General features: G+C 35.5%; 5 protein-coding genes across 8 annotated transcripts; 3 read left to right on the plus strand and 2 right to left on the minus strand.

Annotated features, from left to right (window-relative positions):
- Nucleotides 1–37: 37 nt before the first annotated feature.
- On the plus strand, nt 38–4,748 carry LOC103318962 (Transducin/WD40 repeat-like superfamily protein). 2 transcript variants are annotated; one of them, XM_008220433.2, is made up of 12 exons: nt 38–223; nt 324–442; nt 661–690; nt 788–924; nt 1,452–1,631; nt 1,742–1,805; nt 1,914–2,021; nt 2,382–2,535; nt 3,367–3,456; nt 3,639–3,694; nt 3,863–3,920; nt 4,024–4,610. In XM_008220433.2, exons 1-12 carry the CDS (start codon nt 142–144, stop codon nt 4,485–4,487), a joined length of 1,542 nt encoding a protein of 513 aa, XP_008218655.2. In that variant the 5' UTR covers nt 38–141; the 3' UTR covers nt 4,488–4,610. The 2 variants fall into 2 exon arrangements, with proteins under 2 accessions (XP_008218655.2, XP_008218654.2); XM_008220432.2 differs by having other exon boundaries at nt 39–223; nt 4,018–4,748.
- Nucleotides 4,749–4,917: 169 nt separating this feature from the next.
- On the minus strand, nt 4,918–6,968 carry LOC103318963 (mitochondrial pyruvate carrier 1). Of its 2 annotated transcripts, none has more exons than XM_016792199.2 (5): nt 6,828–6,968; nt 5,813–5,925; nt 5,662–5,716; nt 5,436–5,571; nt 4,918–5,188 (listed from the first exon to the last, which is right to left on the minus strand). In XM_016792199.2, exons 2-5 carry the CDS (start codon nt 5,903–5,905, stop codon nt 5,149–5,151), a joined length of 324 nt encoding a protein of 107 aa, XP_016647685.2. In that variant the 5' UTR covers nt 5,906–5,925; nt 6,828–6,968; the 3' UTR covers nt 4,918–5,148. The 2 variants fall into 2 exon arrangements, with proteins under 2 accessions (XP_016647685.2, XP_008218657.2); XM_008220435.3 differs by having other exon boundaries at nt 6,758–6,938.
- Nucleotides 6,969–13,766: 6,798 nt separating this feature from the next.
- Nucleotides 13,767–17,343, plus strand: LOC103318964 (beta-glucosidase 12-like). Its single transcript, XM_008220437.2, has 13 exons — nt 13,767–13,974; nt 14,067–14,136; nt 14,323–14,381; nt 14,514–14,589; nt 14,683–14,760; nt 14,875–14,962; nt 15,278–15,527; nt 15,635–15,750; nt 15,897–16,114; nt 16,243–16,274; nt 16,377–16,479; nt 16,575–16,683; nt 16,777–17,343. The coding sequence occupies exons 1-13, from the start codon at nt 13,795–13,797 to the stop codon at nt 17,048–17,050; spliced, it is 1,653 nt and encodes a 550-aa protein (XP_008218659.2). The 5' UTR covers nt 13,767–13,794; the 3' UTR covers nt 17,051–17,343.
- A 2,878-nt stretch (nt 17,344–20,221) lies between these two features.
- LOC103318976 (Small nuclear ribonucleoprotein family protein) lies at nt 20,222–22,625 on the plus strand. The gene is made up of 5 exons (XM_089046172.1): nt 20,222–20,352; nt 20,884–20,974; nt 21,107–21,142; nt 21,256–21,320; nt 22,306–22,625. The coding sequence occupies exons 2-5, from the start codon at nt 20,960–20,962 to the stop codon at nt 22,373–22,375; spliced, it is 186 nt and encodes a 61-aa protein (XP_088902298.1). The 5' UTR covers nt 20,222–20,352; nt 20,884–20,959; the 3' UTR covers nt 22,376–22,625.
- Nucleotides 22,626–23,272: 647 nt separating this feature from the next.
- Nucleotides 23,273–27,001, minus strand: LOC103318977 (beta-glucosidase 24-like). Of its 2 annotated transcripts, none has more exons than XM_089046655.1 (13): nt 26,934–27,001; nt 26,255–26,360; nt 26,026–26,095; nt 25,876–25,931; nt 25,722–25,797; nt 25,490–25,567; nt 25,186–25,273; nt 24,797–25,052; nt 24,597–24,712; nt 24,249–24,475; nt 24,066–24,094; nt 23,746–23,960; nt 23,273–23,628 (listed from the first exon to the last, which is right to left on the minus strand). In XM_089046655.1, the coding sequence occupies exons 1-13, from the start codon at nt 26,999–27,001 to the stop codon at nt 23,454–23,456; spliced, it is 1,560 nt and encodes a 519-aa protein (XP_088902781.1). In that variant the 3' UTR covers nt 23,273–23,453. The 2 variants fall into 2 exon arrangements, with proteins under 2 accessions (XP_088902781.1, XP_016646911.2); XM_016791425.2 differs by having other exon boundaries at nt 26,255–26,379; nt 26,926–27,001.
- Nucleotides 27,002–27,168: the final 167 nt, after the last annotated feature.

Below are 27,168 nucleotides of genomic sequence, written 5' to 3' on the forward strand. Positions count from 1 at the left end.
CGGAGACTTATCTTTAATCGCTTATATTTGCAGCCCAATTTCAGACCCCCAAAAAAAAAAAAAAAAAACGTTGAGGGTTAGGGTTTAAGGGGTTTCTCTCTTTCTCAAACTCTGTGACTGAGTTGAAGCAGAGAGTAAAACATGCCTCGTACGACTACACTCGATTGTCCAGGTTGCCCTCCACTTCGAGCTCTAACCTTCGACGAGCTTGGTCTCATAAAAGGTAACTGTATCCTAAGCTGCCCATTTCTTTTTCAATCAAAATCAACTGCTAATTCTTTTGCTAATAGTCTAAACAACAATTTTCTCTTCGTCATTAATAGTTATTGAAGCTCGAGGTAAGCAAGGAAGAGCAGAACCTAAGGTGGTTGAGAGGTGGGGCGACCCGGATTCCTCTAAATGCGTGCTCGCCGCCTCTATCGATGACCGAAAATCAGACCCAGTATGTGTTGCTTTGTGTTTGTTGTTTGTTTGTGTTAGAATTAATACAATGTGTTTCGGTCTGTTGAGATTTTGCATTTTATTCAGGTGTGTCTTGGGAATGTGCTTTAGTTTCAATTGGGCATGTGTTGCTCTGTTTCTTAATACTTAATATGTAAAAATGTATTTTTATGAATGGTTCCTTATTTATTTAACTTTTTCCTTTCTGCTATGTTGCAGTTACTAGCTGTTGCAAGAAGAAATGGCATGGTGAGTGCATCTTTGGACTTTGAATATGTGGGTGCAATTTGTGGTTTCTGGTTCAGTAGAGGGGGTGATAAATGTTAGGTGCTTATATGTATTGCAGGTTGAAGTTCTTAATCCTCTTAATGGGGATCTCCGTTTCGCAGTCTCCAATGCCAGTATTAATGGTGTTCAGTCTGAAGATGACCCCGTTGCTGGATTGCATTTATTTGCCAAAAAGAAGTCGGAATTGGCTTCTAGGTAACATGCCTTCTGTGCTTACATGGTTTTTCTACCAATATCAATGAGCAACCACGAACCCCCATTTTCTTAATTTCTAGTAAAATTAGACTACTGAATCATCCTATGAGACATGGGCTTGGGTATGGTTGGGTGTTCAAATTTTAGATTCACTCGTTTTTTAATATTTTTTTCACCAAGTTTGAGTAATTGCAGTACCCTTACTCATATTGTATAGGATGCATTGTCTGGTGCAGTGGTTTGTGGAATGCATCTCATACATGCACAATGTATTGATACTTGTATATTTCATTTGTTTACTTTCTGTTTCAACTGCTTTCATGTATGTGAGGTTATGAACCTAAACAAGTGTCCCCTGTAAGCCAAGTTGTCTTGCACTTAAACCTGTGAGAGATGTCTCTAATTTTGCTATATTCTTATGTCAGTCATTGATCTCTTCCAGAAGTTTTTATATATTTAAAATCAGTGGTATTGTTCCCTCAGTGCATACAGTTATGGATCTTTTTTCAATTATTGTTTGCTGTTAGGTCTTGCACTTTGCTTACGTGTACAACAAATGGAAATGCAAGCATAAGATCCTTTGAAGTGAATAAACCAGCCGCTGATGTTGCTTCTACTGGGTCTTCAAGAACATGGATTGTAGGTGGCGGCGGCAGTATCTTATGTTCTAAAGTGGATGGAAGTGAAAACTATTTTTTATTTGGAGGGTGAGTTCTCATTTTGAGTAACTTACTATAGGAGGTTCAAGATCTACGTAATTTTAATTAAACAAAGAGAATGTCTGGAAGCGTATTGACCTTATTATTTTAAAATTCAGGAAGCGTGTTGAGATGAATGTCTGGGATCTTGACAGCTGTGCCAAGATTTGGACAGCAAAACCTGTGAGCATTTCTATCTTCCCCCATTACATCTTGAACAAACTGGCACATAAATTTTTCATTTGCAAATGCATGGCCTACATTTATTCTGACCTTTTTGACCCTGAGCAGCCTCCTAAAAACAGCCTTGGTATCTTTACCCCAACTTGGTTCACATCTGCCACATTTTTGAGTAAAGATGATCATCGTAAATTTGTGGCTGGCACCAACAGCCATGAGGTAATAATTGCTTACAGTAGGATGCTTTTTTCTTATTATTTTCAGTTGGGAATAAACTACTTATGGAAAGTACTCCCTTTCTTTATGTACTTTGGACGAATGCTTCCTATTTCCAACAGTAGGCAGTTATTCTGCATTTTTGTGGTTATAATATAACATAATATTTGCCATATGAAATTATAAACCCCTGTGCAAATTAGGAATATAGTATAGGTTTTATTAAAAACTGGATGACTTTGTGTACTTGGAGTCCTATCATGTTTATTCTTCTTTTAGAAGTTCAGTTTTTTGAATGTCTACTCCTAGTAGCTTACCCAAAAATGATTTTATTGACACCTTATGACTTGTTTTATTCATTAGGTTCGTCTTTATGACATTTCTGCTCAGCGAAGACCTGTCATATCATTTGATTTTCGGGAGACTGCTATTAAATCTGTTGCTGAAGATCTAGATGGCTATACCATCTACGTAGGGAATGGATCTGGTGACCTCGCTTCTTTTGACATACGCACAGGTGCATTGATTTTTAGTGGGCACATAATGATGTTTTTGTTTGCAATTGTGTTTTGCACATATGTTTTTTAGTACATAAGTGGTGGGGTCAATGGGGGCAGTGCCTTTTGTATGGACTGGGCTTAGGGCTTTCACATTCTTGCTTGAAGTTGAGTTTACTATCCATAGGATGCCCCTTGGTTCTGCCCAAGAACTACTGACATGAGGCTCAATTATACTTGTATATCAACTCTTGGCAAATTTGTATGTGAACTTCTATCATGATCATGAGTATAAATTGTAGGAATTTTGTATGTTACATCAAAATTAAGAATAGTCTGAATACAGTTGGTAAACAGTTAGTTGGGGGTATGGATTTGGACACAATCAGAAATTTAAAAGTAACTCAAGCTATTTGTGAAGCTTACTTATAGAAGAAAAAGCAATATGTTGAGCTTCATTCTTGTATGACTGGTGTATATTAACTGCTGGGGATTCGGAATGTACACTATGGTGGGCCCTTTTCAAGTCCTATTCATATTTGAGAGCATTATTCATAATTCAGTTTTTAATAAATTTTGACCAATAGGGGAGGGGGATTTGAACTTGGGACCTCTTCCAACTTTGGAAAGAGGAGTAGCGCTAGACTAAGAGCTAGTTGGTATCGTACTTGATTTGTGAATTATAACATGTCTTACTTATTTGCTTCGATAGGAATAAAATGGTGGTAGTGTTGTCCCAACAGAAAATGATAATATAGAAGATGCCTTGATGTTGTTTCTGTTATCCTGTAATCTCTCTTTTGGACTATATTTAAGTTGCTTTATTTATTTTAATTCTGTGTTTTTTACAGGTAAATTGTTAGGTTGCTTTTTGGGGAAGTGTTCTGGTAGTATAAGATCCATAGCAAGGCACCCTGAGTTTCCAGTGGTAGCATCATGTGGTGAGTGCGTGGTTGCAGTTTTAAATATTGGGCATGCTTATTATTACATTTTTGAAGTCATTCTCAGGATCTTGAACATTTGTTTGTAATTTTTAAACTTTATCGGTGAAGTTTATGAGTTCTCTTTGGAAACCAAAATTATCTTCATACTGATGCTAAGTTCTCCTTTCCTCCTATCCTAGGATTGGATAGCTATCTACGGCTTTGGAATGTGAAGACGCGGCAACTACTTTCTGCTGTATGTTATCGCCCTGTATTGTTTTGCTTAGTATCATGGTTTCATGCATACTCAAGTAATGGGCTATTTTTATATATTAAAGCTCATGGCAACAGATTTTAAATGTGGTTAGAAGAGTAACAATCATTTATGCTGCAGCTTTGTCATTCTTTTAGATTAATTGTGCAGGTTCACCTGAAGCAGCATCTGACAAACGTTCTTTTTGATTCCAATTTTGCTGATGAAGGTTTGTTTTCCTATTTCCTAGCTCTGATCTGATAGTTGCGCTATCATGTAATTGTTCCCCAAAGCTTTGGCTGCAAGTTTACCTTTCTATTCTGTAGAAGCAGAAATTGCCCATTCTGCAGCAGATTGGCCGCTGCATGAAGATGAGAGAGACGAGGGCGAAACACCACCTGTGAAAAGGAAGAAATCAAAGGAAAAGAAAGGAATCAAGAAGGAAGCTGAAGCAAAAAGTGGAAACAAGGAAGATGAGAGAGATGAGCCGCTGCATGAAGATGAGAGAGACGAGGGCGAAACACCACCTGTGAAAAGGAAGAAATCAAAGGAAAAGAAAGGAATCAAGAAGGAAGCTGAAGCAAAAAGTGGAAACAAGGAAGATGAGAGAGATGAGCCGCTGCATGAAGATGAGAGAGATGAGAGCGAAACACCACCTGTGAAAAGGAAGAAATCAAAGGAAAAGAAAGGAATCAAGAAGGAAGCTGAAGCAAAAAGTGGAAACAAGGAATCTTCTGAAGAATATGGAGGCAAGAAGTTGAAATCCAAGAAAAGTAGCAAAAGATTAGAAATGTGAAGATCTCGCAGATATATCGTGATCCTGATGGCGCCAAAGTATGGAGCATTTATATGCTTGTGTAACAGGGGAGGGGGTGGTGCCAAACATGCCAAGGGTGAAAGGCAATTGCTGCCCGACAAATTTTTGATAAAAGAAAAAAAAAACATTAGCAATATTGTAAATTGGTTTCTCTTGGCCCTATGGAGCAAGGAAATCGGTGAAATAGTTGTTTAATCAGATTGGAGTTTGGACTTGAAATGCGATTTACCTTTCGTACAAGAGATTATTGTGGTTCACATATTATTTGGGGTAAGGGTGATCCAACTGATAATCTTTTTGAATGAAAGTGCAAGTTTTTCAGCAACCTCTGTATGTAACGTTTTAAAATTCATTCCTTGTTACTCTTTAACGTCCTCGCACCGTAACAGATTTTACGTCTTCTACACAATTGAGTAAAAACAAATATTTTATTTATAAAAAAATATAATAAAAAAACCAGTGTATGACATTAAATACGAATTAGACGATAGAAGAAGAGGTTTCACTGAACATCTATCTGCTGAGTTAATATCAAAGTAGAACTGTATTAAATGAGTCATACAGGAGATCAACACTGTTTTGGGTAAAAATCACAACAAACAACACAATGGACCAGCAAATGAATGAAAGAAGCAGCACGCTACTCGGACACAGGTTCATCCTTCTTCTGGGGAAAGTACCTATCATAAAGCAAGAAAATGACAGTACATCTCAAGATATTGTGTTTGAGGCAATGCATGCAGTGCCTTCTTATTAAGGGGCAATTTATGTTTAGGCTCAACCATTTTTGATACAAAAGGTCGGAGTAAAGAAAACCCCACCTAAAGGAAATGACAATTGACAACTCAACTAAAGCATATTGCCATTTTTATTATAAATTTATTTCTACTTTTCTATAATTGATGATAAAATCAGCTAGTCACTTACCCCTGACCCCTTGCCCAGCGAGAGAGTTGATAGAGTTGGACAGTCTCATTTGAGACATGGCATGCCAAAAGTAGATAATTGCGAGGCTGTACCATCCATGCGAATCTCATAAACAACGCAGAATAAACGCACATTGCTGCAGAACCAAATCCAAAGTAAATTACAATCCTGTCACATAATATATACTGAAAATAACTGACATCCTTGAAAACCAGTTATCTTGGACCTGCTGTCATGTTGCCAGAAATCATTTCTGGAGGTTTGTTCATATCCGCCAATCCCTGTTAAATCAGCCCATTATGATCAGAATTAGTCAAAAAGCAAGAAACCTCATTTGAAATCAAATACATTCTAGATATCATGGAAGTGAAGCATACAGCGGCAACGAATCCCCAGTTTGCAATAGGTCCCCAAAAGTGAGTTGTTTTTGGACCAACTGGACTGTTCAAGAATGCTCGGAATGATGCCATATCACAGCCGCTTAGAAACTCTGTAAAGTCAGAAGAAGAAAAAGACCATTCAACAATGACAAGATACGGTGCCGGGGGCACGCATGGGTAAAATATGAACCTAGGCCTCGTTTTCCATGCAGGATTGGATATCATGGGATTATTACCTAGTATTGAATGATACTGGATCATATTTAATATCCTTAATCCTATCCTACGATTGGTGTTACGTGGGACAAAGAATAAGGATAATGTTAAAAACATGCTATTTCAGACACGAATCAGCTAACAAACAAAATTTTCAATTGAGGAGCAAGCTAATCTCAGGGTGTTTTAACTAGAAACCAGTTGCCCACACTAGCTATGCCAGAAATTCTTCACTCCCAGAGATGACCCCAACCCAAGTATGCGAAAACATATGACTTAATGAAACTCACTGTGAGAAGGAGTTTTCCTATTTCAAAAGCTCTTTTTATTTTTTATTTTTCTCCCAGCAATTGGGCTAATGCCGTATTACTCTGAGAAGAACAAAACAACCACATGAAAATTTTCATTTGCACAACAAGAATTAAACTTTCATGTATCTAAACAATCAAATGCATGATTAAGATAATGATTTCGCGTCAAATTACTGTTTAATTGCTTAAATGAACATCAGAAATCATTGAATCATTTAAAAGACAAAACTAGGACTTCAAACGATATACCCAATTGCAGTCACAGGACAGACACACACTCGTACAGACATTGAAACACTGCAAAGAAAGACCCATGAAATGTAAAAGAGAAACCCACAATAAATTCAATAGTGCATGATCAAATATGTTTTGGAGAAAATGAAAAATCCAGCAAAATTCAAGCATTAAAACTCACATGTTAATCAAAACAAAACGCAAGATCTTGACGATGAAAGAGAAGCACTGGGGACGAAGGAGACACTGACCACAGAAGAATCACTTATGACGAACAAGTCCCAGAAAAGAAATAAGAGATCGGAGATGACATGGTTTGAGCCAGAGCCAGAGATGGGTGGGGTTCGCTGGAAACGGCTCAAGTTCGCCGGCTCCATCCTATAGAGATGGAGAATTCTAAGGGTTGGGTTGGGCTCGAACGTGACAGGATTGTGGATTGTAGATCCAATTCAAGCCCACCAAACAGGCCCATAATGATTAGAATTCAATTTGCCACCTGTCGAAACTTGCTCCTGAAAAAACTCAGCTAAGAAATGCTCTCTCTCACTCACTGGTCTGAAAACCCAGATGCAGTTGCAGTCCAGACGGTACCTTCTCCTACCCCAAACTCCAAAACATTGTATGTAGAGGATGATTTTGATATATTTTATATTATACTAGCATTTTGGCGCGCATGCCTTTTGGCCTTTATAACAATTTGAATTTGAATTTATACCTATTACAAACACTGATAATTTATGTGTTATGTGAAGGTCTAAAATATCGATCGTATCATAAATATCGATAGTCTAAAAACACAGAAATTTCGATGGAAATATTGGGATATTATTGATACCGATAAAAATTGAATAAAAACCACTGAAATTGTAAGAAAATCTTGGAAATTTTTATTGAAACTTTGGATGATGTTTATTAAGTCAATTATCTATTAGTTTATCACAAAAAATTAGAAAGAAATGCATTGCATGATGGTTTAACTGATTTAAGTTAATTATATAGTGAGTTGACAAACACTGTGAATGTAGAAAATATGTAGTAATTAATGAAAGAAGATTAAACATATCATAATCATTTATATATAATGATTTACTACAATATTTTACACTTTATACATTGTATGATAAGATACATGAGTGACTTAGTACTACATAGAGTTCTTATGAGAATCAAATTTTTCACTATCTTCAGTTCTTATGAGAATCAAATTTTTCACTATCTTCATCATCTCTATGTGTAAAGTAAGTGTATTATGAAGAGCAGTCATCAAATGATAAACCTCCAAAATAGTTTTGCATGTAATTGTTCAAAACAAAACAATATAAATATATATATTTTTAGGGGTGGCATTTTAAACTGAAAAATGTTCTGCGGTATTAAGAACGAACCACAGTATTTGATTTTCAAAACTTTTACCGCAAACCGCAAAGTATCATGGATGATGAAGTTGAATTATATAAGAAAATGGAACATATGACAACTTGTAAGTAATTAGTTTATTTATGCTAATGTTATTTATGCTTCTTCTTATAATAAAATGTACTAAACTATGTTGTTTTATTTGTAGATAACATTGGTGCTCAAACAACACAACAGGGTTCTTCAAATCTACTCATCACCAACACTTGAGTTTGTAACTTTAGTTTGTAACATTGGTGCATTGCATTTTCCTTTTAGTTTGTAACTTTAATTAACTTTGAATTAGATTTTTCTTTTTGGTTGTAACTTTAATTCATTTTGCTTTGCATTTTCCTTTTGGTTTGTAACTTTAAAGGGTTTGGAATTGGAATGCTTGGAATTGTAACTTTAATTTTATTAGGTTGTGAATGCTTGAGAAGTTGAGGAGATTGTGAATTTATATATGCTTGAGAAATTGAGGTTGTGTCTTTATTTATTTAGGTTGTGAATTTATATTTTTTGTGAATGCTTGAGAACTTGCGGTTTTAAACAGCAAAACGCCGTCGATTGTTTCAAAATCACCAAACCGCAAATAGTTGGTCGGTTTGCGGTTTGAGTAAAAAAGTTAACCGCAACCACCCCTACATATTTTAGCATATTATCACAAAAATATAAGCAATATTGTGGTTAAGGCGTTGGAGGAGTAAAATTGCAAGGGTTTGAATCCCCTTTGTGTGTGTGCTTTGTGCACTTTCGGATATTATGGTCAATATTATAGATATTTATACAATATGAGTATGGATACTTTCTAAAATATCCGTGACCTGAAAAAATGATACATATCGATAATATTGACGATATGTGTAGAGTATGTGTATAGACTATGATAATGACCACTTTGACATAGTTTTCAGGACTCTGCATACATATGAAAACCTTTTCCTTAGGATTTTCCAAATACACAAATCCTAAGGAAAAGGTGTTCACATGTGCAGCAATATAGAGTTCAATCTTCAAATCCAACATCCCCACCTTTATTTTCTTCTCTTTTATTCAGCTGTTAAACTTCTCATGGAATTTGACATTGGTCATAATCTCAAGTCCCTGATGCTTCTGGAAAAGTTATTGTTTTTGAGCTTCAACTTCTAACATGATTTGAACAAATGGATTTGGTTCTCCTAGAAAATTTAGTGATCGGATGAGCAATTTTGGGAGAAATCTGCCTGGGAACATCTTCCTCAGCCTCACTATCATCTGAATCAAAGTAACAAAAAGAGGAACTTGTGTCCACCTTTATTTCATAGCTCCATTTCTGACTGCATGGTTCTTTTTTACGACAGCTACCATTTGCAGGTGAGAGTTCATTTGCTGAAGAATTATCATAAGATGTAATATATGTGATTGAGGTTCTGGTGGACCGCTCATTGTATAGTTTTGTGATCCCTTTCTCATTGTATGGCTCTGGAAACGAAACAAGTTATGTCTGCTGGAGAACATGGAGATTGCTTGAACTTAGTATAGCCGGCGGGTGACTCTTTTTATTATTATTTTATAAATAGTATAGCCGTGGCTATACTTTAAATTTTTTTTCAAAAATGGTATAGCCGTCTGTATTGTTTTGGACATTCGGCTATACTGTTTTTTGGCGAATAGTATAGCTGCTATACGGGTTAAAAATGTCTTTTTCCAAAAATAGTATAGCCGCAAATTTTTTCCAAAAAATGGTATAGCCATGCGGCTATACAGTCACTTCTGAACGCCAGGAGAGTATAGCCGCGCGGCTATACGCGGTTTTTTAATTTTTTTCCAAAAATAGTATAGCCGCACAACGATACCGTCTAGTATACCCCTTCATTTAAATGAAGAGCTTAATTGCGAAATGGACTTAAACTGTACTTTGAAAAAATCACTCCTTTGTTCAGAGCTCCAAGCATTTAAATTATCCAAAGGAATTGGGGATGAATTTCCACCGGGAGAAGAAAATTTTAAACTAAATTCTTGTCCCTTGTAGTCCTCCTTTACATCAAATTCACAGTTACCGTCATCTGAACCAGAGTCATCAAAAATCACAGCTGCATTTCCATAAGAATTCATTCCCTCTGTGCTTTGATGGATCTTACCATCACCAACAAAAGAACCCCCAACAGGGCTTTCTAAGACATTTGTGTGATTGTTACCAAAATTTCTTGAATGAGAACAAAAGGAAGAACTAGATTGTTTTCCAGTCCGCATATCTCCGAAATAAGAAATATGATCATTCCCTTTCAAAACATCTGTATGATCATCACTTGCATATACCACCTCCGGTTTACTAAACTGTCTCTTCATACTCAGTTCACCTAATAAGTCAATATTTTCAGGTTCAGATGACTTCTTTTGAGGATAATGATCTGCCATTTGGGGGTATAAGTAATATGCTCATTCCATCTGGAATTACCTTCCCAATCGTCTACAAAAGGTTGACTCAGATCGAAAAAGAAGACATGCAAGATTTATTTTCAGATCTTATATCTCTAAAACCAGCTTGCAAGTCACTCTTACATCACCTCAGATTTACTGGACTGTTTCTTCATACTCACGTCACCTAAAAAGTCGAGCTTCTCAGGTTCAGATGACTTCTTTTGAGGATATCGATCTGCCATTTGGAAACTATTCTCCGAAATGAAAAGTTGTACTGGTTCTCGAGGAGGCTGACCAGCAAACTTTTTCATGTGATTCTGATGATATGAGCATTGCCGTGAAAGTTCTACAGCTGCTCTGGGAGTGTGCTTGCCATTTCTTCTGAATCAGCAGCTGCCTGTGCTGCAGTGGTAGCATCCTCGAATTGCCAGTTCCAATTCTTCCTACCAGAAGAAAAATCATTTCCATCCCCAGGAACAGGACATAGATGCCTGTATCTTCCATCCCATCAGTTTCATTTCCGGTATGCAAATGTCCAATTAATTATCAAACAAGTGATAAATTCAAAACATACCACCACTACATACTAAAACTCAATAAATCACCAATGCACTGACTATTGATGCACCTGAAGACCCCACTTCTGGATAAAATCTGCAAGATCTGGTTTCTCTGTTGCCAGAAACATTTACAGAAGCAGAATGTTGGAAGCGAGTATAGCCGATCGGTTATATTATTTCTTTTAAAAAATTGAAAAAATCGAGTATAGCCGCGCCGGATACTATTTCTTTTAAAAAATTAAAAACCGCGTATCGCCGAGCGGCTATACTATTTCTTTGAAAAACTGAGTACAGCCGAGCGGTTATTCTATTCGTTTTAAAAAATTGAGAAAAATCTAGTATAGCCGAACGGCTGTACTATTTCTTTGTTAAAAAATTCTTAAAACCAAGTATCGCCGAGTGGCTATGCTATTTCTTTTAAAAAAAATTTAAATATGAAGTACAGCCGCACGGCTATACCATTTCGTTTTTAAAAAATTATAACAACCGAGTAGCCGAGCGGCGGTACTATTTCTTTTTAATAAAATTTAAAAACCGATTATAGCCTACCAGCTATAATATTTCGTTTAAAAAATTTAGAGCTTGTCCAATATAGATCCCTACATTTTCTATTTCCTAAACATGTACCCATCACTCTATAAATCTATGTGTAAAACCCAATTTCAAATTTAAATGACTAGTAGGATATAAGAGCTAGTAGTATTTCTATGTTTTTACATCATTGCCACCAAACTTCATATTTTATTTATAATTTATTTCAAGCATTTCATTAACTACCATAATTGTAATTAATATACTCCCTATTAATAGCATATCAACCACCCAATTTCTTTTAGTTGTCATTCTCTCTCACATCTCGCCCCTTAAAATTACCAAAAAAAAAAAAAAATCTGTAAATTACATATCCAATAATGTACATATGAAATATAATATAAATATATACATATAAAATATAGGTATATTATTTACCCAAAAAAAAAAAGTCAGTTACTTTGTAATTGCTTATATTTTTCATAATTAAAAATAGGTACACAATAATTTAAATAAAATATAGGTACATTATTTACCCACAGGTAAATTATTTTACAATATACCTGTAAATGTGTATAGGTACATTATTTGGAATAGATAATTATGTACACTTTTCATACTAGGTAAATTATGTTTTTCATAAAACAAACAAGTAATAGGTACATTATTTTTTCAACATAATTAGTATGTACAGTTTTATTCATAAACAATTATAAAGTGGATTATTAGTCATGTATAATTTATAAAAAGAAAATAACATAAACATTTTATTAAACAAACCGATTACCTAAATTTGAATTTATTGTTAAATTTTTTTAAAAATGTTTCAAAATTAATTCCTACATCCATTACAACCATTTGAAGATCTTTCCAAATTCAACATCTGTCATTATATACAATCCAATTAAAAACTGTTTTCATATTGATTCATACATTAATATACAAAATGCAATAATGGCTTAGTTGAAGGTATTTTTGGAATCTGAAAAGTACAATAAATCAGATTTTATGCTTAATTAGGTAACTTGCTGAGTTGGATCTTAGTCATGGGTTTTTACTTATACAAATTGGGTATTATTTATAGGAACAAAAAGTGAAGGGTTTTAGGTACAGTAAATTGAATTTGAAGGGTGTAAGCCAAATTTACTAAAAAAATTTAAAAAGGAGTATAGCCGATCGGCTATCGATGTCTTTTTAATTTTTTAAAAATCGAGTATACGGCGATACTATTTCTTTTAAAAAAAAATTCTAACAGCTGATATTTGAATAGTCCATATGTAGCGAAATGCGGATAAATTTAGAGACATTGATTCCTCTTTTTGCAATATTTTTTGGATGTTGAAGTACATGTTTGTTGCAACTTTGGTCTAGAATTTGTTAAGTATAAACAATCTTCATGGTGAGATGAATGTAGATTGTAGTGCTTCTGGAGAGATGAACATTTTTGTGTAAAGTAACTAAAAAACTTAAAATCAATGTGGTTTTGACACGTGTCAAATTATTTTCTTTTTTTTTTCTTTTTTGTTGAAAATTTGTCAATATTGCTGGAAAATTCCAAATGATCCACCAATATATTCAACCCCATACATTGCTAGAAAATTCGTTGATTATTAGACAGGTATTCTTTCTAATATAATTTCTTACACTGTTCGTTAATTTTTTTTTCGTAAGTTGTTTGGTTCCAAAGAAAATTTCCAACTTAGATTCTAGTCCTAGAAATCCTTTCTAGGACTTAAAACAAGCATATATCCTATGATCATGATGAGGCTAAGAGACAATTGAAGACAATGACTTTGTAGTGGAATTAAGAGTCGCCAGCCTTGCAGATCTTGACCGGTTTCAGCCTCTAACCACCACGGTGTTTCGGTGTTTGTTGATTCTCTAAAAAGGCTTCTAGGTGTAATTGGGTATTAATTTTGACGTCATTTGGGTGTATTCAAGTGGTTTTTTTTGCTATATTTGAATTTTTTATTTATAAAAACTGACATTTATGAAAAAAAACCGAATATTTTGTTATAGTTAACAAATTAGATGTTTCTAATCTTTTTTATTAATTTTAACTTTTATGTGGTTTCTCTGAACGACTCAGCATCATCACAAGTGTTAAAACAACTTTTGCGTACGCATTGACCGCTTCTGATTGAAATCAAGGGTACGGACAACTTCTGAAGTTATCTTGCTTGAGGGTTTCCTAAAAGTGCATGCATGCATGCCATATTTAGACAGCTTTCAAATTTAGTGTTTTTATCTTACCACATGTTTTTTTCTTCCACTGTGTATATAAAGGCCAAGTAGCTAGAAGATAGAAACTAACAAATTAAAATAATCAATTATGGTACTTAAATTAGGCAATCTCCGTTTCGGCCTCCTCCTACTTGGTCTTGGCTATGCAGTCATAAGTTGTGAAGCCGCCTTGTCAAAGCATAAAGATCCTACATTAAATGCTAAAGCCCTCAACCGGAGCAGTTTTCCGCCCGGTTTCATATTCGGGTCAGCTGGAGCAGCTTACCAGGTACCTCATCTATAGATTTTCTTTGAAGGTTCTTATTAGAACGATTAGATTGATTTATTATGTCTGTTTATTTGTGTGTGGGAATAATTTAGTTCGAAGGAGGTGCAAAAGAAGGTGGAAGAGGGCCAAGTATCTGGGATACGTTCACTCACAAATATCCAGGTATCTTTTTTTCATGTGTCCTCTTTCTTATATAAGTGGGTTTAATTTGCACAAAGAAAATGAGAAATGTATAGACAAAAACTTTGATTGTTAGAGATTGAAATCAAGTGGTAGTGGATTCGAAATGAATCCACACAAGTTCAACATGGATTTGATCTTGTTAATTTTTCTATTGAAAACAAATAGACAAGATAACGGACCGCAGCAATGGAGATGTGGCTATTGATTCATATCATCGCTATAAGGTACGTACGTAGAACTCGCACTTTTTTCTTCGAAAAAAAAGTAGAAAATGAAGATTATATCATAAGAATTTAAGTACTAAAGAGCGCAAAGGTTTTTTTCTGACATGCTTTCTAATTTATATTTTGTTGCAGGAAGATGTTTCGATTGTGAAGGATATGGGCTGGGATGCTTACAGATTCTCAATCTCATGGTCTCGAATCTTACCCAGTAAGACACAATGAAATATATAACAACATTAATATTAATATTGTTATCCTCATCATTATTTACATGAATTCTCATTTGGGACTTATTGATCAGCTGGAATGCTAAGTGGGGGCGTGAATCAAGAAGGAATCAAATATTACAACAACCTCATCAACGAGCTTGTAGCCAATGGTTATTTGCATCGCTCTTCTCACTGTTCATTATAAGGAATATTCAACCAAAAAATCATTAATAACTGTTCATTTTCATTTTGATATATATACTTTGTGCTTTTAAATATTGCAGGCATAAAGCCCTTTGTCACAATCTTCCATTGGGATCTTCCACAAGGCATTGAAAATGCATACGGTGGTTTTTTAAGCCCTAAGAGTGTGTAAGTGCAATTGAAATAATCCTGTAATCATAGCCTTAAATAGTATTAGTTTTCGTCAAAGGGGTCTAGTCCAATGAAAAAGAGCCTTAACTTGTAGAATAGTGGTCTCAGGTTCGAACTCCCACAACACTATGATAGTGTGCATGAGAAATGCCCATTCCTCTATAGTTGAGACCATGTACTTGAAAAAAAAAGGGTACTAGAGTTTCCATATATAGCATTTGGAAAATAAGAGATTGCTTCTACTTCTTCTTATCATCTTGGATTAAATGTCCGTAACACTTAAAATATTCAAACACTTTATTTTATATATAGGGATGATTTTCGAGACTACGCAGAGATCTGCTTTAGAGAATTTGGCGACAGAGTTAAGCATTGGATCACCTTAAATGAGCCCCATACCTTTAGCACCGCTGGTTATACATCCGGAGTGTTTGCACCAGGCCGATGTTCTAATCATACAAAATGTAACGGGGGGAATTCAGGAACTGAGCCATATTTGGTGTCACATCATCAACTTCTTGCTCATGCAGCTGCTGTAAAAGTGTACAGAGAGAAATTTCTGGTCAACTTCTAGTCCATGTTCCTTAAGTTATCAATATACATATGTGACTCTAAATCTGAATATATAATAATTAAACTAATGAATATTGAATGTCCATGCACATGCAGGCTACACAGAAGGGCGTGATAGGAATAGCGCTGAACACAGGTTTTTCTGTGCCATTTTCTGATTCACAGGCCGACAAAGATGCTGCATCACGAGCAATGGATTTTAGTTATGGATGGTATGCACTTGTAGAATTATCTATCTGGTTTGGTTTGTATTCATCCGTGCACGACATCAGTATTAATGATTGCTTTCAAATGTGCCAGTGGCCATATCATGCTTTGAAATGTAATTAACATTTGGAACGTTCGATCTTCATTGTAGGTTTTTGAATCCCCTGACACGGGGTCAATATCCGCAGAGCATGCAATCTCTTGTTGGGAATCGATTGCCCAAGTTCACCAAAGAGCAATCGCAGATGTTAACGGGTTCATTTGATTTTATCGGACTAAACTACTACTCGTCATCGTATGCAAAAGCTGTTCCTCCCAATAAGGCCGGAACGCCAAGTTACGCGACGGACTCTCAGGCTGATTCATTAAGTGAGTAGAAAATCTAAAAACTTAAGCTGCCAATATGGCTATGATTTTCTTTTTAAAATTACTTTGTATGTATATATGTATCTATACATGCACTAACAAGACTTCAAACATGCATATTATTCTGGCAGACAACCGCAATGGTGTCCCCATCGGTCCAGTGGTACGTACATACAAAGCTAAATATAGCATACTTTTAATTGTATGACATGTTGAGTTTAGCCTCATGATGTTGCAACTCTCACTGTTTTAATTGGTTTGGCAGGCTGCTTCAGATTGGCTATATGTTTATCCGAGAGGATTTCGCGATGTATTACTTTATACAAAGCGAAAGTATAAGAATCCACTTATTTACATCACTGAAAATGGTATAATTATTAAAACATTCAATAATTTTAGTATCACCTAATTAATGTGTCCACATGCACTAACGATAATAATTATGGCTATTATATTAATGCAGGAGTTGATGAGCATAATGATCCCAAGTTGTCGCTTGAGCAAGCTCTTATTGATAAGGACAGAATTAAGTATTACGATGAACATCTTTATTATCTTCAATTAGCCATCAAGTAAGTGATTGCCTAACAAAAGCAAGACTTTGTTCTCATTTCCTCGCCAATAATTTCACTAACGTGATTGTATTAACTCTTATTTTTGAGCAGGGACGGCGTTAATGTTAAAGGATTCTTTGCATGGTCATTGTTTGACAACTTTGAATGGGCCAACGGTTACACTGTTAGGTTCGGTATCTACTTTGTGGACTACAAAAATGGAAATAAAAGATATCCTAAACAATCAGCCCGCTGGTTCAAGAATTTTCTTAAGGGAAACAGCCATTCGAGCCCTGAACTCAAATCAAAAGGCCAAACCACCGGCTCTGTTTCTAAATCTAAATCCACAACGAGGGACAAATCCAGGCGCGCAGGTTCGATCTAAACATGAACCCTAATTAAAGGGATGACATCAATTCATCGCTACGTGAATATCTATGCTATGTAAGTTGTTCCGATAAAAGTGAGAGAAGTTTATTTATAAAAGGAAAGAATGCTCTCTTTGTTGTGAATATGGTGGGGATGCCTTAAATCAAGATAGCGATTAGGGCTATGACTTTGTTGACCACCGATGCATTTCATTGATGAGTAGTTAAGGTTAGTATTACACTCTATTCATGTAATTACGATAAGTAGGGGTTTACCCCCACTGAAATAATACGCTCTCCATTCTTCCAATTACTCTCAAACTATGTTCATCTCTCACTAATCTGTCTATTTTGCTCAATATGGGCATCTTCTTTCTATTTAGAATTTTATATCTGGGTTCTATCTAAGAGTATAGAACTTTGTTGAGCAAAAATACACGGGATTCCATTTTTATCATGGGCGGATAGGTTGTATTTTGATGAAAATACTACTTTCACTGTACATGACCAAATTTAACTAATATTTTGACATAATGTGACGAGACTCGAGAGGGACCAAAATGTGTGGAACAAAAAGATCAAGAACTACATTGATTAATTTGAGAGTCTGAGACTCAAATGAAAGTTTTTGAAAAACCATTTCATGATAAAAATCTTTTTTTTTTTCATTATTCAGGTTTAAACTTAAACAATATGTCACCTTGTTTAATTACCCGCAGTTTTAACTTAACCAACAAAAATTCAACTGAACCATTACCAATCATCAAAGCAATCTGATTCATTGTGAACACCAACGCAGTACTTGACTCCATCAGTCACCAAAACCATTCCTTCATATAAGTTTGTTTATCTCTTACAAATTATAGCAAAACCCAGAGTTTGTTTCTTTTGAAAACTATATATGCAAATATTATAATCCATAGGTGTTGAGGGTGGTGAAAATCCACCTAACCCGGGCACCTTTCGAAAGTACAAGCAAACTGGCTCTTGGGGTTACTGCGCGTGAGAACTGACCGGGCTTGAGAAAAATAGCAGCTGAATTGGAGAGGCTGGCCAGGCAGGAGAAAAATGGCGGCCGGAATCCAAGGCTTGACTGCGACTGGGCTGGAAGCTCGAAGGAACTCAAGTTTGCAGCGGTTGGGAGCTGGAGTGACGGCCATGTTTGAAAGCGGGCGGAATTGTGGGTTGGAGTCTTGGATTCACAGTTGCTGGAAACTCAAAGACGACCGGGATGGATTGTAGCTGCTTGAGGCGATGAAGCTGGCACTACTAAAAAAAGTAGCAATAGTTACCATTTTGTCACCAATTTTGGTGACTGTTGTGGAGGTTACTAAAGACTTTAGTCACTAAAAAAAGCAAAAAAAGTGACTCAAAGCCTTTTTAGTCACCAAAAAAGTCAAAAAAGGTGACTAAAGTCTTTAGTAACCTCCACAACAATCACCATTAACAGTCACCAAAATTGGTGACAAAATGGTGACTGTTGCTTTTTTTTTTTTTTTTAGTGTGGGCAGCTGGGTTTTGGAGCTCTAGGGGCTTGCAAGAACACGATCGGAGGAGTTGGAGTCTTACAAGAAGCGGTCGAATAGAGTGGCTGGAGAATGCGGTCGAGCCTTCCCCTTCTCACGCCTCGGCTTAATTGTAGGACACTTGGTCCATTTCTTTAAACTTTTACTTTGGTTGTTTAACAAGAGTTTCTTAGATTGTTTTGATATTGCCCGTGTAGGGTTGTAGTAGACGGCTGAAGGCCTATTTTGTAACCTCTGTGCTGTTGCATTGTGTGTTCTGGCAGTTGGTATTTTCTTTTTCTATTGTTTTTGACAGGTGGAAATTTTGGTAAAGTCCATAGACTCTGCTGAATTTTCTGTAGAAATCTCGACCATCTTTTTCCCTTGTTTCAGAGAAGGGGATGTTTTTAGTAAGTGGGCCTAGCATCGTCTAATGTTGAATGGATAACAGGTTTGACACAAATTCGAGGTGAAATTCGGGTCGAATCCTGTCAATATTTGTAAAACTTATTTACACCAATGCCTCATGAAACTACGGTCAAATCTCATATTGCCTCTCCCAAACTTAAAGTGGCCCACTTTTATCACTTGACCGAGGTTTGATAACCTATTTTGCCCCATGCAGTCAACTCCATCCAAAAGTCTGTTAAATGTGATGATGTTGCAGGGCTATTTTGGTAATTTCATACACATGAATCCTTACAACAATTGAATAGGTGACGTGGCAAGTGGATCCCACCTCCACATAAATATTAAATGTAATTAAATATTCTAATAATTAAAAATATCGATCCACTTTAACATGTTTCGTGTGATCATATTGAAATTGATTATGTGTAATATCTATCGCGGCCTTATTGTCACAAAATAGGTTCATCACATATGCAAGGGCATATCTAAGCTAAGCAACTTCTTTAATCAAAGGAGTTCACAAATTTCTTTGGTCGTTCCTATAAACCTTGCTTTTGCACTATAATTGGGTTCCCATGGACCAAACAAAGCAGCAAATGTTGCAGCTCGTAGTCGAGCAAGAAGGAGGATGTGGCTAAAGGGAAGAGAGACATAGAGAGTTGTTGTGGGGTGGAGGATTTGGGTCGTTTGTGGTTGTGATTAGAGACTAAATTGGCCAAATTGAAAATACGGGGACTAAGTTGGCCAAATTGAAAACACAAAGACTAAATTGGTCAACAAGATAAAACACAGGAACCATTTTGACATTTATGCGATAACTCATATTTAATGATATGGCTTATGATTTTTGTGTGTTCTATGATTCATATACTTTTCTTACTTTAATTTGATGGGATTACTATATTGAAGACAAAAAGAAAATACAAGTACGTAATTTTTTTTTTCTTGTTAAATTATACACAAAGAGAAAAGGGCCTCCCATCAAATTAAATTTTGGGAGTTTCACTAAAACACCCAAAATGGGGGCTGAAATTATAAAAAAACCCAACACCCAAAATACTTTATAAATACACCAAAAACTCATCATTACACACACTCAAAACCCATTTATAAACACACCCAAAAAATATACAATTGTTAATTTTGGGGTTGATTTTGAGTGTGTTTCTATTTTTAAATAATGTTTGAATTTTTTTATAAATACATGTCTAGGATTGAGTTTATTTATAAATTTGTATTAAATATTTCTCTTTGTATGTAATTAAAAGGAGGCCCAACCCAACGGTGTAGATAGAATTTAGTGGTCCGGATCTTAAGTCGCAAATCCTAAACCCTCCTAAAGTTCACAGAAAAACCTCGTCTGCTCAGCTCGACTGAAGGTGTCTTCTCAATCGCCAATGGCCGTGAGTAATTCCTGTTTCATCTTTAACTTACTTCCTCGCATATGCATAAATATGTTATAATAGAAAGATTTTTCTGGGTATTTTTCATATCTAATGGCGGCACATATTTTAAAATTTTCTGGTTTCTTTTTAAAATTTACCATATTTGGGAGTTCTTATAATTTCTTATTTTGGGCTTTACGGTGGTTTTTCTTCTTTTTTTTGTTGTTGTTGTTGTCGTTGTTGTGGAAGGTCGGGGTTTGCTATATTCAATAATGTGCTAGTCTAACTTGTGGTCTGTTGGGTTCCTAAATAATATTTGGGTTATATGAAAGATTCTTATATGCATTCATTTTGTTTTAATGTGAGATTATTAAAAAAATATTACTTCTAAAAAGCACAATAATATTTTCATGTGTTTAGTTAGTAGTTGATGAATAACATCTGAGCATTAATTCGAAAATATTTTTATTTGCTAGTATTTTAAATTCACTTGTTGAACATAATGGCATGCCCTGATTTGTGATACTTTTGTTCATTCGCAAAATGCAGACAATACCAGTTAACCCGAAACCTTTCTTGAACAATCTGACTGGAAAGACCTGTCATTGTGAAACTTAAATGGGGAATGGAGTACAAAGGTATAATTTTTTTCCGTTTCTGGAGACGTCTTTGACTTGTATGCTCTAGGTTTTTTATTTCTTGTGTTCATAAAAATTGATGACCATGCTCTTAGTATATTTCTAATTCTCTTTGATACTGCATCCGTTCGGGCTTCCTGGTCTCGGTGGATTCTTATATGAACTTGCAGGTACTACTTTGAACTTTACATAAGGAATACATATTGTAGTTTCCCCCTTTTTACTGCAAGACTATAGATCTGAAGCTGGTAGTGATGTGTAATATATGTAATCTTATGCATAGTTGGCCAACACAGAAGAATATATTGATGGACAATTCACTGGAAATCTGGGAGAGATTTTGATCAGGTGAGTTTGCTCAAATGCTTTGAACTTCTTAACTTAAGTCTATAATCTTCCTTAGATTTTGTTGTTGGAATGTGCCTTCTATTTGTATTTGCATTGTATTTCATTTTTTAGGTTTTTTAGCATGTAGTTTACCTTTTTTCCCCAGGAAAAGCAACTAATGTATTAGGAGTAACTTTGAAGCTGCTGTTGGCTTCAGTTAACAATGTACACTACTAGACGGTGTGCAGTTTGTTATGACTTATATATACATTGAAAAGGATGTAATGTTAGGCATATGAATCTCTCTCCTTCTCTCTAAAAGGTCCCTTTCTATAATATCGCACTACTGCCCCCGTCTCTGCTTTGACGCTATTTACTGGTGTGAAACATTAGCCAACATAAGAAATCATGTTCTGTCTACTGTAGATGAACTTTTACTTTCAGACAAAAAAAAAGGGTGTATCGAGATAATTGTGAACACCCTTGAGGAAGAAAGTTGGGATCAGATGATTAAGGGAGGCAATGCAATGGAACAGTGTTAATTTAATGACTACTAAATAGGAGCTTAGATTACCCATTAAAGTTAATAATGGTCCTCAAAAGGTGCAAAAGTTGGGATCATGTACCTTTTGGATGCCATGGGTTTACCTTCTGGCATGTATACATGGATGTGTAATATAGCTACAATTGAGTTAAATATAGGATACTGGGGAATAGCTTCTTGATAGTGCAATGCTCAAACTGCTGTATTCTATTTGCCATATCGATTTATAATTCTTCACCTTTACTGGGTGGAGTTTTGGTGAGTTCGGTAATAAACTGCCATGCAGTAAACACAGTAGATTATTGCAAGTTCTCAATTTTCCTCTACACGACCTGTTTCTGCACAGAAGTTTATAGTATGTTTCTGTTTAAAAGTAATGTTTAACATCAATGTAGTACATAATCATGCATATGCATTCATAACCTTGAGTGTCCAATGAAAGAGCTGACACATCTTCAACAGATGTAACAACGTTCTCTACCTTCGTGGGGTGCCAGAGGATGAAGAAATTGAAGATGCTGAACAGGAATGAGATGTGCAATGAAGGATTGGTTCAAAAAACAGAACTGAAGTAACAGGATTTGGATTTTATCTCTTTTTTTTTTTTTTTTTTTTAATTATATTTTTTTATGTACAAGTGTTGCTGGATGTTCGACTGATATGCCCGTGCCATTTAAAGGGCACTTACTGACAAATGGTTCTCAAAAGTCAATGAAACTATATACAAATGTTGAGCTGAATTTCCTATGTGATCCATTGAAGTCTATTATGCAACTTAGCTCTATCTTCGCTTAGGAAATTTTGAGGTGGGTATTCAATGTTTCGATTCAAAGGAGTATTCTGTTCTTGTCTGAACTCAGGTTACCGTGACCAATTTTAATGAAGATTATATGATGATGACATAAAAACTTGAAAGACAATTCATGTGAAAAGCCCTTTTTTTTTCTTATTTAACAAATGCTTACATTCATCGGCTCAAATTAATGACTATGGGAAAATTACTGTCATTAAACAAAATCATGTGTAAATGTTTTCTAGTGGTTAGTAGCACAGAGCGAGTCTGCAAATTCTGTTTCTGCTTCAGAAATTTGCAATTGTATTCTGTATATAAATTGTAATCAGTACAACATGGCAGGAGATACAGCAGGTTCTGGATTTAGTCTAATAATTAATAAACTGCATAAAGGAGTAGGAATTTCTGCAGACGGATTTTTGTTGAAAACATGCAGATCATATATCTAAAACCTTACAACTTAATTTCCTGTTTTCTGTTATGTTATTCCTTCTCTAAGTCCAGTTTTGGTTTACAACACATTATTTCCTATTTCCTGTCATGTTATTTCTTCTCTATAAGCTTCAACGTGCTCCTCGTGAAAATGCCATTAGTATACGGAGATTATCCCATGTACCTAAATAAGAAAACAAACATACGGCACATTATTAGAACTTGAATATCAGATACTATTGTTGTACAAGGCAGGAATTCCAAAGAAATACAAAGAAAATGGAAGCCTCACCCTATTGAATCAACATTTATAGGCAACAACTCTATGTATATGCAGGGAGCTTGGGCTTAATAAACTCTGTATGTATACGTATAGAGTTTATGTCTAAGCCTCACCCTTTAGGAACTTAGGGAGCCACTTCGCAGAGTCTTTAGGAATGCGTTTGAGATTGTCTTTGTAGTCGACATAGTAAAGCCCGAATCTTGGAATAAAGCCTTCCCCCCACTCAAAGTCGTCATTTAGAGTGTAGTGAAAATATCCCTTGACATTTATACCATTCCTGCACAAACAACAACAATGACAAGTAAATGAATACTCTATATGGATCCCCAAGCAAACTCGTAAACATGCATTGTGTTCAACTCTTATGAATTAAGGAAATAAACTCATTACTTACTTTATTGCCATCTTGATCCGGTACAAATGCCGAAGAATACTTTGAATTCTATGTGGATCCTTTAGTGCTACATCAAGTCCACGTTTATCATTTTTCGCCTCAGTAATTCCATTTTCAGTAATGATGATTTTAGGGCTTTGGTAGTTTTCCTTCATGAACTCCAAAAGTTTCTGCAGACCTTCTGGATGAGTGATGACAAAAATGCTTCCTTCAGCCTGTAAAGGTAAACAAGTTTTAATTTTTTTGGAAAATATTGCTAGTACTATCTGCTCTATTTATAAACATGATAACCGCAATAGTGTTCATATCATTATTCTTACCAAAGGACCAATTGAGACTCCATCTATGTCTGCAACAATCACAACATGAGGAAAACAAAATCATGTCAGGCTTTTGTCTATCTATCTATCTATCATTCATACATACAAATGCTTGTAGAGAAAAAGAACACACAAACAAGCACAGTAGTGGTGGTAAATACAGGGCAATGTAGATTTATTTACTTTCGGTCAAGTTAAATAATGTTAAAGAATCGAAGCGATAGGCGACTGCTTTAGCTGTACTTGCTGGTCGGTTTTTAACATATCTTGTGGTATAGTAATTGATGCCGATAAAATCAAAGGATCCCTCGAGCAATTTCTTCTCTTCTTGGGTGAAAGTGGGTAGCCTGTCCTTGACTAAATCTCTCATAGACTTGGGATAATCTCCGTATACTAATGGCTCCATGTACCTAAATAAGAAAACATACTCATTTGTGTGTGTTAACTTAATATTGATTGAGGAAGAAGTACAAATTACTCAATTAGCAAGTAATTAATTGATGAAGATGAATTTAAAATGGATTTACTAACCATCCAAGTTCAAAGTCTATAATTCTCTTTACTGCAGCTTTGTTTTCTGCTGAATCTGAATAAGGCTCATAATATGGTCCAACAAGACTGATTCCAATTTGTCCACCTTGTTGTGCCTAGAGAAATCTAGACATTATTCATCAATGAAAATTAGAGACTAATAATATATTTAATCTTGAATTTGATGGCACAGGGCTCACTTGAAACTTGTCTTTGTAGAGCTTGACGACAGTAGCATGGGCAAGGAGAAGGTTATGGCTCACAATGTAAGGTTCAGTAGCAGAATTACCAACCGTACATGGAAAACGTGCTCGTACAGAACACCTGGCTGGTGGAGCAACTCCCAAGTCATAACCATTCTTAGCCATAATATATGGCTCATTGATTGTAATCCAATTCTTGACCCTATCTCCATAGGTTTTAAAACAAAGTTCACTGTAATCCTTGAAATCATCCCTGAAAATTAATTTATGTCATAATCCAAACATAATGAGCATGCAGAATGGCATTCGATAATACATAATTAACTTTCGTATTTGATCTAGAGACGGGAAGTAGTTGGTATAACAAGAGAAAAGTGCTTGCTTACACGAAAGAGCGATTTAGGACACCTCCATACTTGTCTGTCAAAGCTTGTGGAGGGTCGAAGTGTAATATGGTCACATAAGGTGTGATGCCTGCATCAAAACATAGAATTACACAAGCTGTAAGAAAATAGAGCATCATACACCAGAACATAGGATTCTAGATATGTATGTAATCAAGTTCTAGACAAATTATAAGAAAATATAGCATTGTATGTGAAAAGGGTAATCGAAAAAACAAAGAGTTTACACAACTAAGATCTTACCACTAAAAGCAATTATGTTCATATAAAATATCGAGCTTCTTACCGTTCTTGAGTAATTCATCAATCAAGCTGTTGTAGTGGTCAATGCCTTCCTGGTTTACTCCACCACTCAAAGTTCCTTCTACATGTCCAAAATTTCAAACAATTGAAGCAGTGAGTTTAATTAGGAGAGATCAAGTCTAATATGTAACAAATCTCTATAGTAAACTTAAAGCCATTCTTTTCATCCTCTCTTACATTTCTAACCAAACCAGTTAATGAGAGAATGTTCTTACTAGGAAGAATCCTGGTCCAGGAGATAGAAAATCTATAAGAATCAACTCCAAGGTCCTTCAGAGCCTTCACATCTTCCTGTAATTACAAATTTAATATAGCTAGGTCAGATATATGCCCAAAAAAAAGACGAAAATATTGCAAGCTCTTACTCACCTTGTATCGCTTATATGAATCGATGGACGTAAGGTTAGAGCCGTCCTGAATTCTTTCTAAAATGTAAAGGAAAATAACACAGAAGAAAATGAGCATAAATTAAGTTGGTAAACTAAAGCAATTTTTACGTAAACAGTTGTGGATATGAACCTGGGTATTTCTCAATATGGTGGTCCCAAACACTTGGTCCTTTTCCTGCTTCTTTGGCTGATCCTTCAATCTGCACCCAGTAGTAGCATATCATAATAGGTACATAAAAATACACACACACACACACACACACACACACACACACACACACACACACACACACACACAATAAAAAAGGACAGAAATGAAATGATGTATAACAGATTTACAACTGGAGTTAATGGTGAACCTGTGCAGCAGCAGTACAGACTCCAAACACGAAATCGCTTGAGAAGTCAGACCTCTTTACTTCCAATTCTTCAGAGTTTGATGCATTTTGCAATCCCTGCAACTTCCTCTCGGCGTTCACAAGAGCTGCATGCAATTAATTGATCAGTCCTTTGAGGCATTTTTTTGGAAAAAAAAAAAAACTCAAATGCTTTAATTAACTCCTTTTTTGGTAATGGGACAGCAGGAATTTCCTAATTAGCTAAAAGCGATGAGGGAAAATAACTTGGAATTTAGCTAAAATTTGGGAATTTAGAAATTGACAATTCCCTTGTATGGCAACTTAAGCGCGTAACTTATTAAATGACGCGTGTAAAAAATTGTGGAAATTGGGGCATCAAATTCCCGAGTTTAATTTTCTACCAAAATAGGCGTCATTTCATAATTTCCTATGTCATTTACAAAATTCAACATACATAAATCCAAACACTGAAATCTTTAATAGCCAAAAATTGAAATGATAGCAATCTAAATTCCGTCATTTTAGAATTCTATGTAATTTTCAATTCCTTCATCCAAACGGAGGGTCAATTACTAGCTGTGCCATGAATTTAGTACTTAAATTTTGATGTGAAAAAGCTCCACCAAAATGTATAATTACAAGAAGAAAAAATGTGGAAATGAACCGCAGACCTTGTGACAAAGATGCAATCAAAGCAATGGCACATATCCCATGTAAAATCCTACAAAATGGTGATGAGGATGCCATGACCTCCTAACAAAACTCTTTTGATTCTTGAATCAATAATATTTAATTTTCAGATTAAACTTCAACTCAAGGTGGATAGCCAAGCCCGTCTTACAGAGGGGTATATATACAGTACCCCGTCTACGTACCATTAGCCATGCACAGAAAATTAATCAACTAATTAACAA

The sequence above is a fragment of the Prunus mume genome, linkage group LG2 (assembly GCF_029339155.1).
Source record: "Prunus mume cultivar Tortuosa linkage group LG2, ASM2933915v1, whole genome shotgun sequence".
NCBI classification, from domain to species: domain Eukaryota; kingdom Viridiplantae; phylum Streptophyta; class Magnoliopsida; order Rosales; family Rosaceae; genus Prunus; species Prunus mume.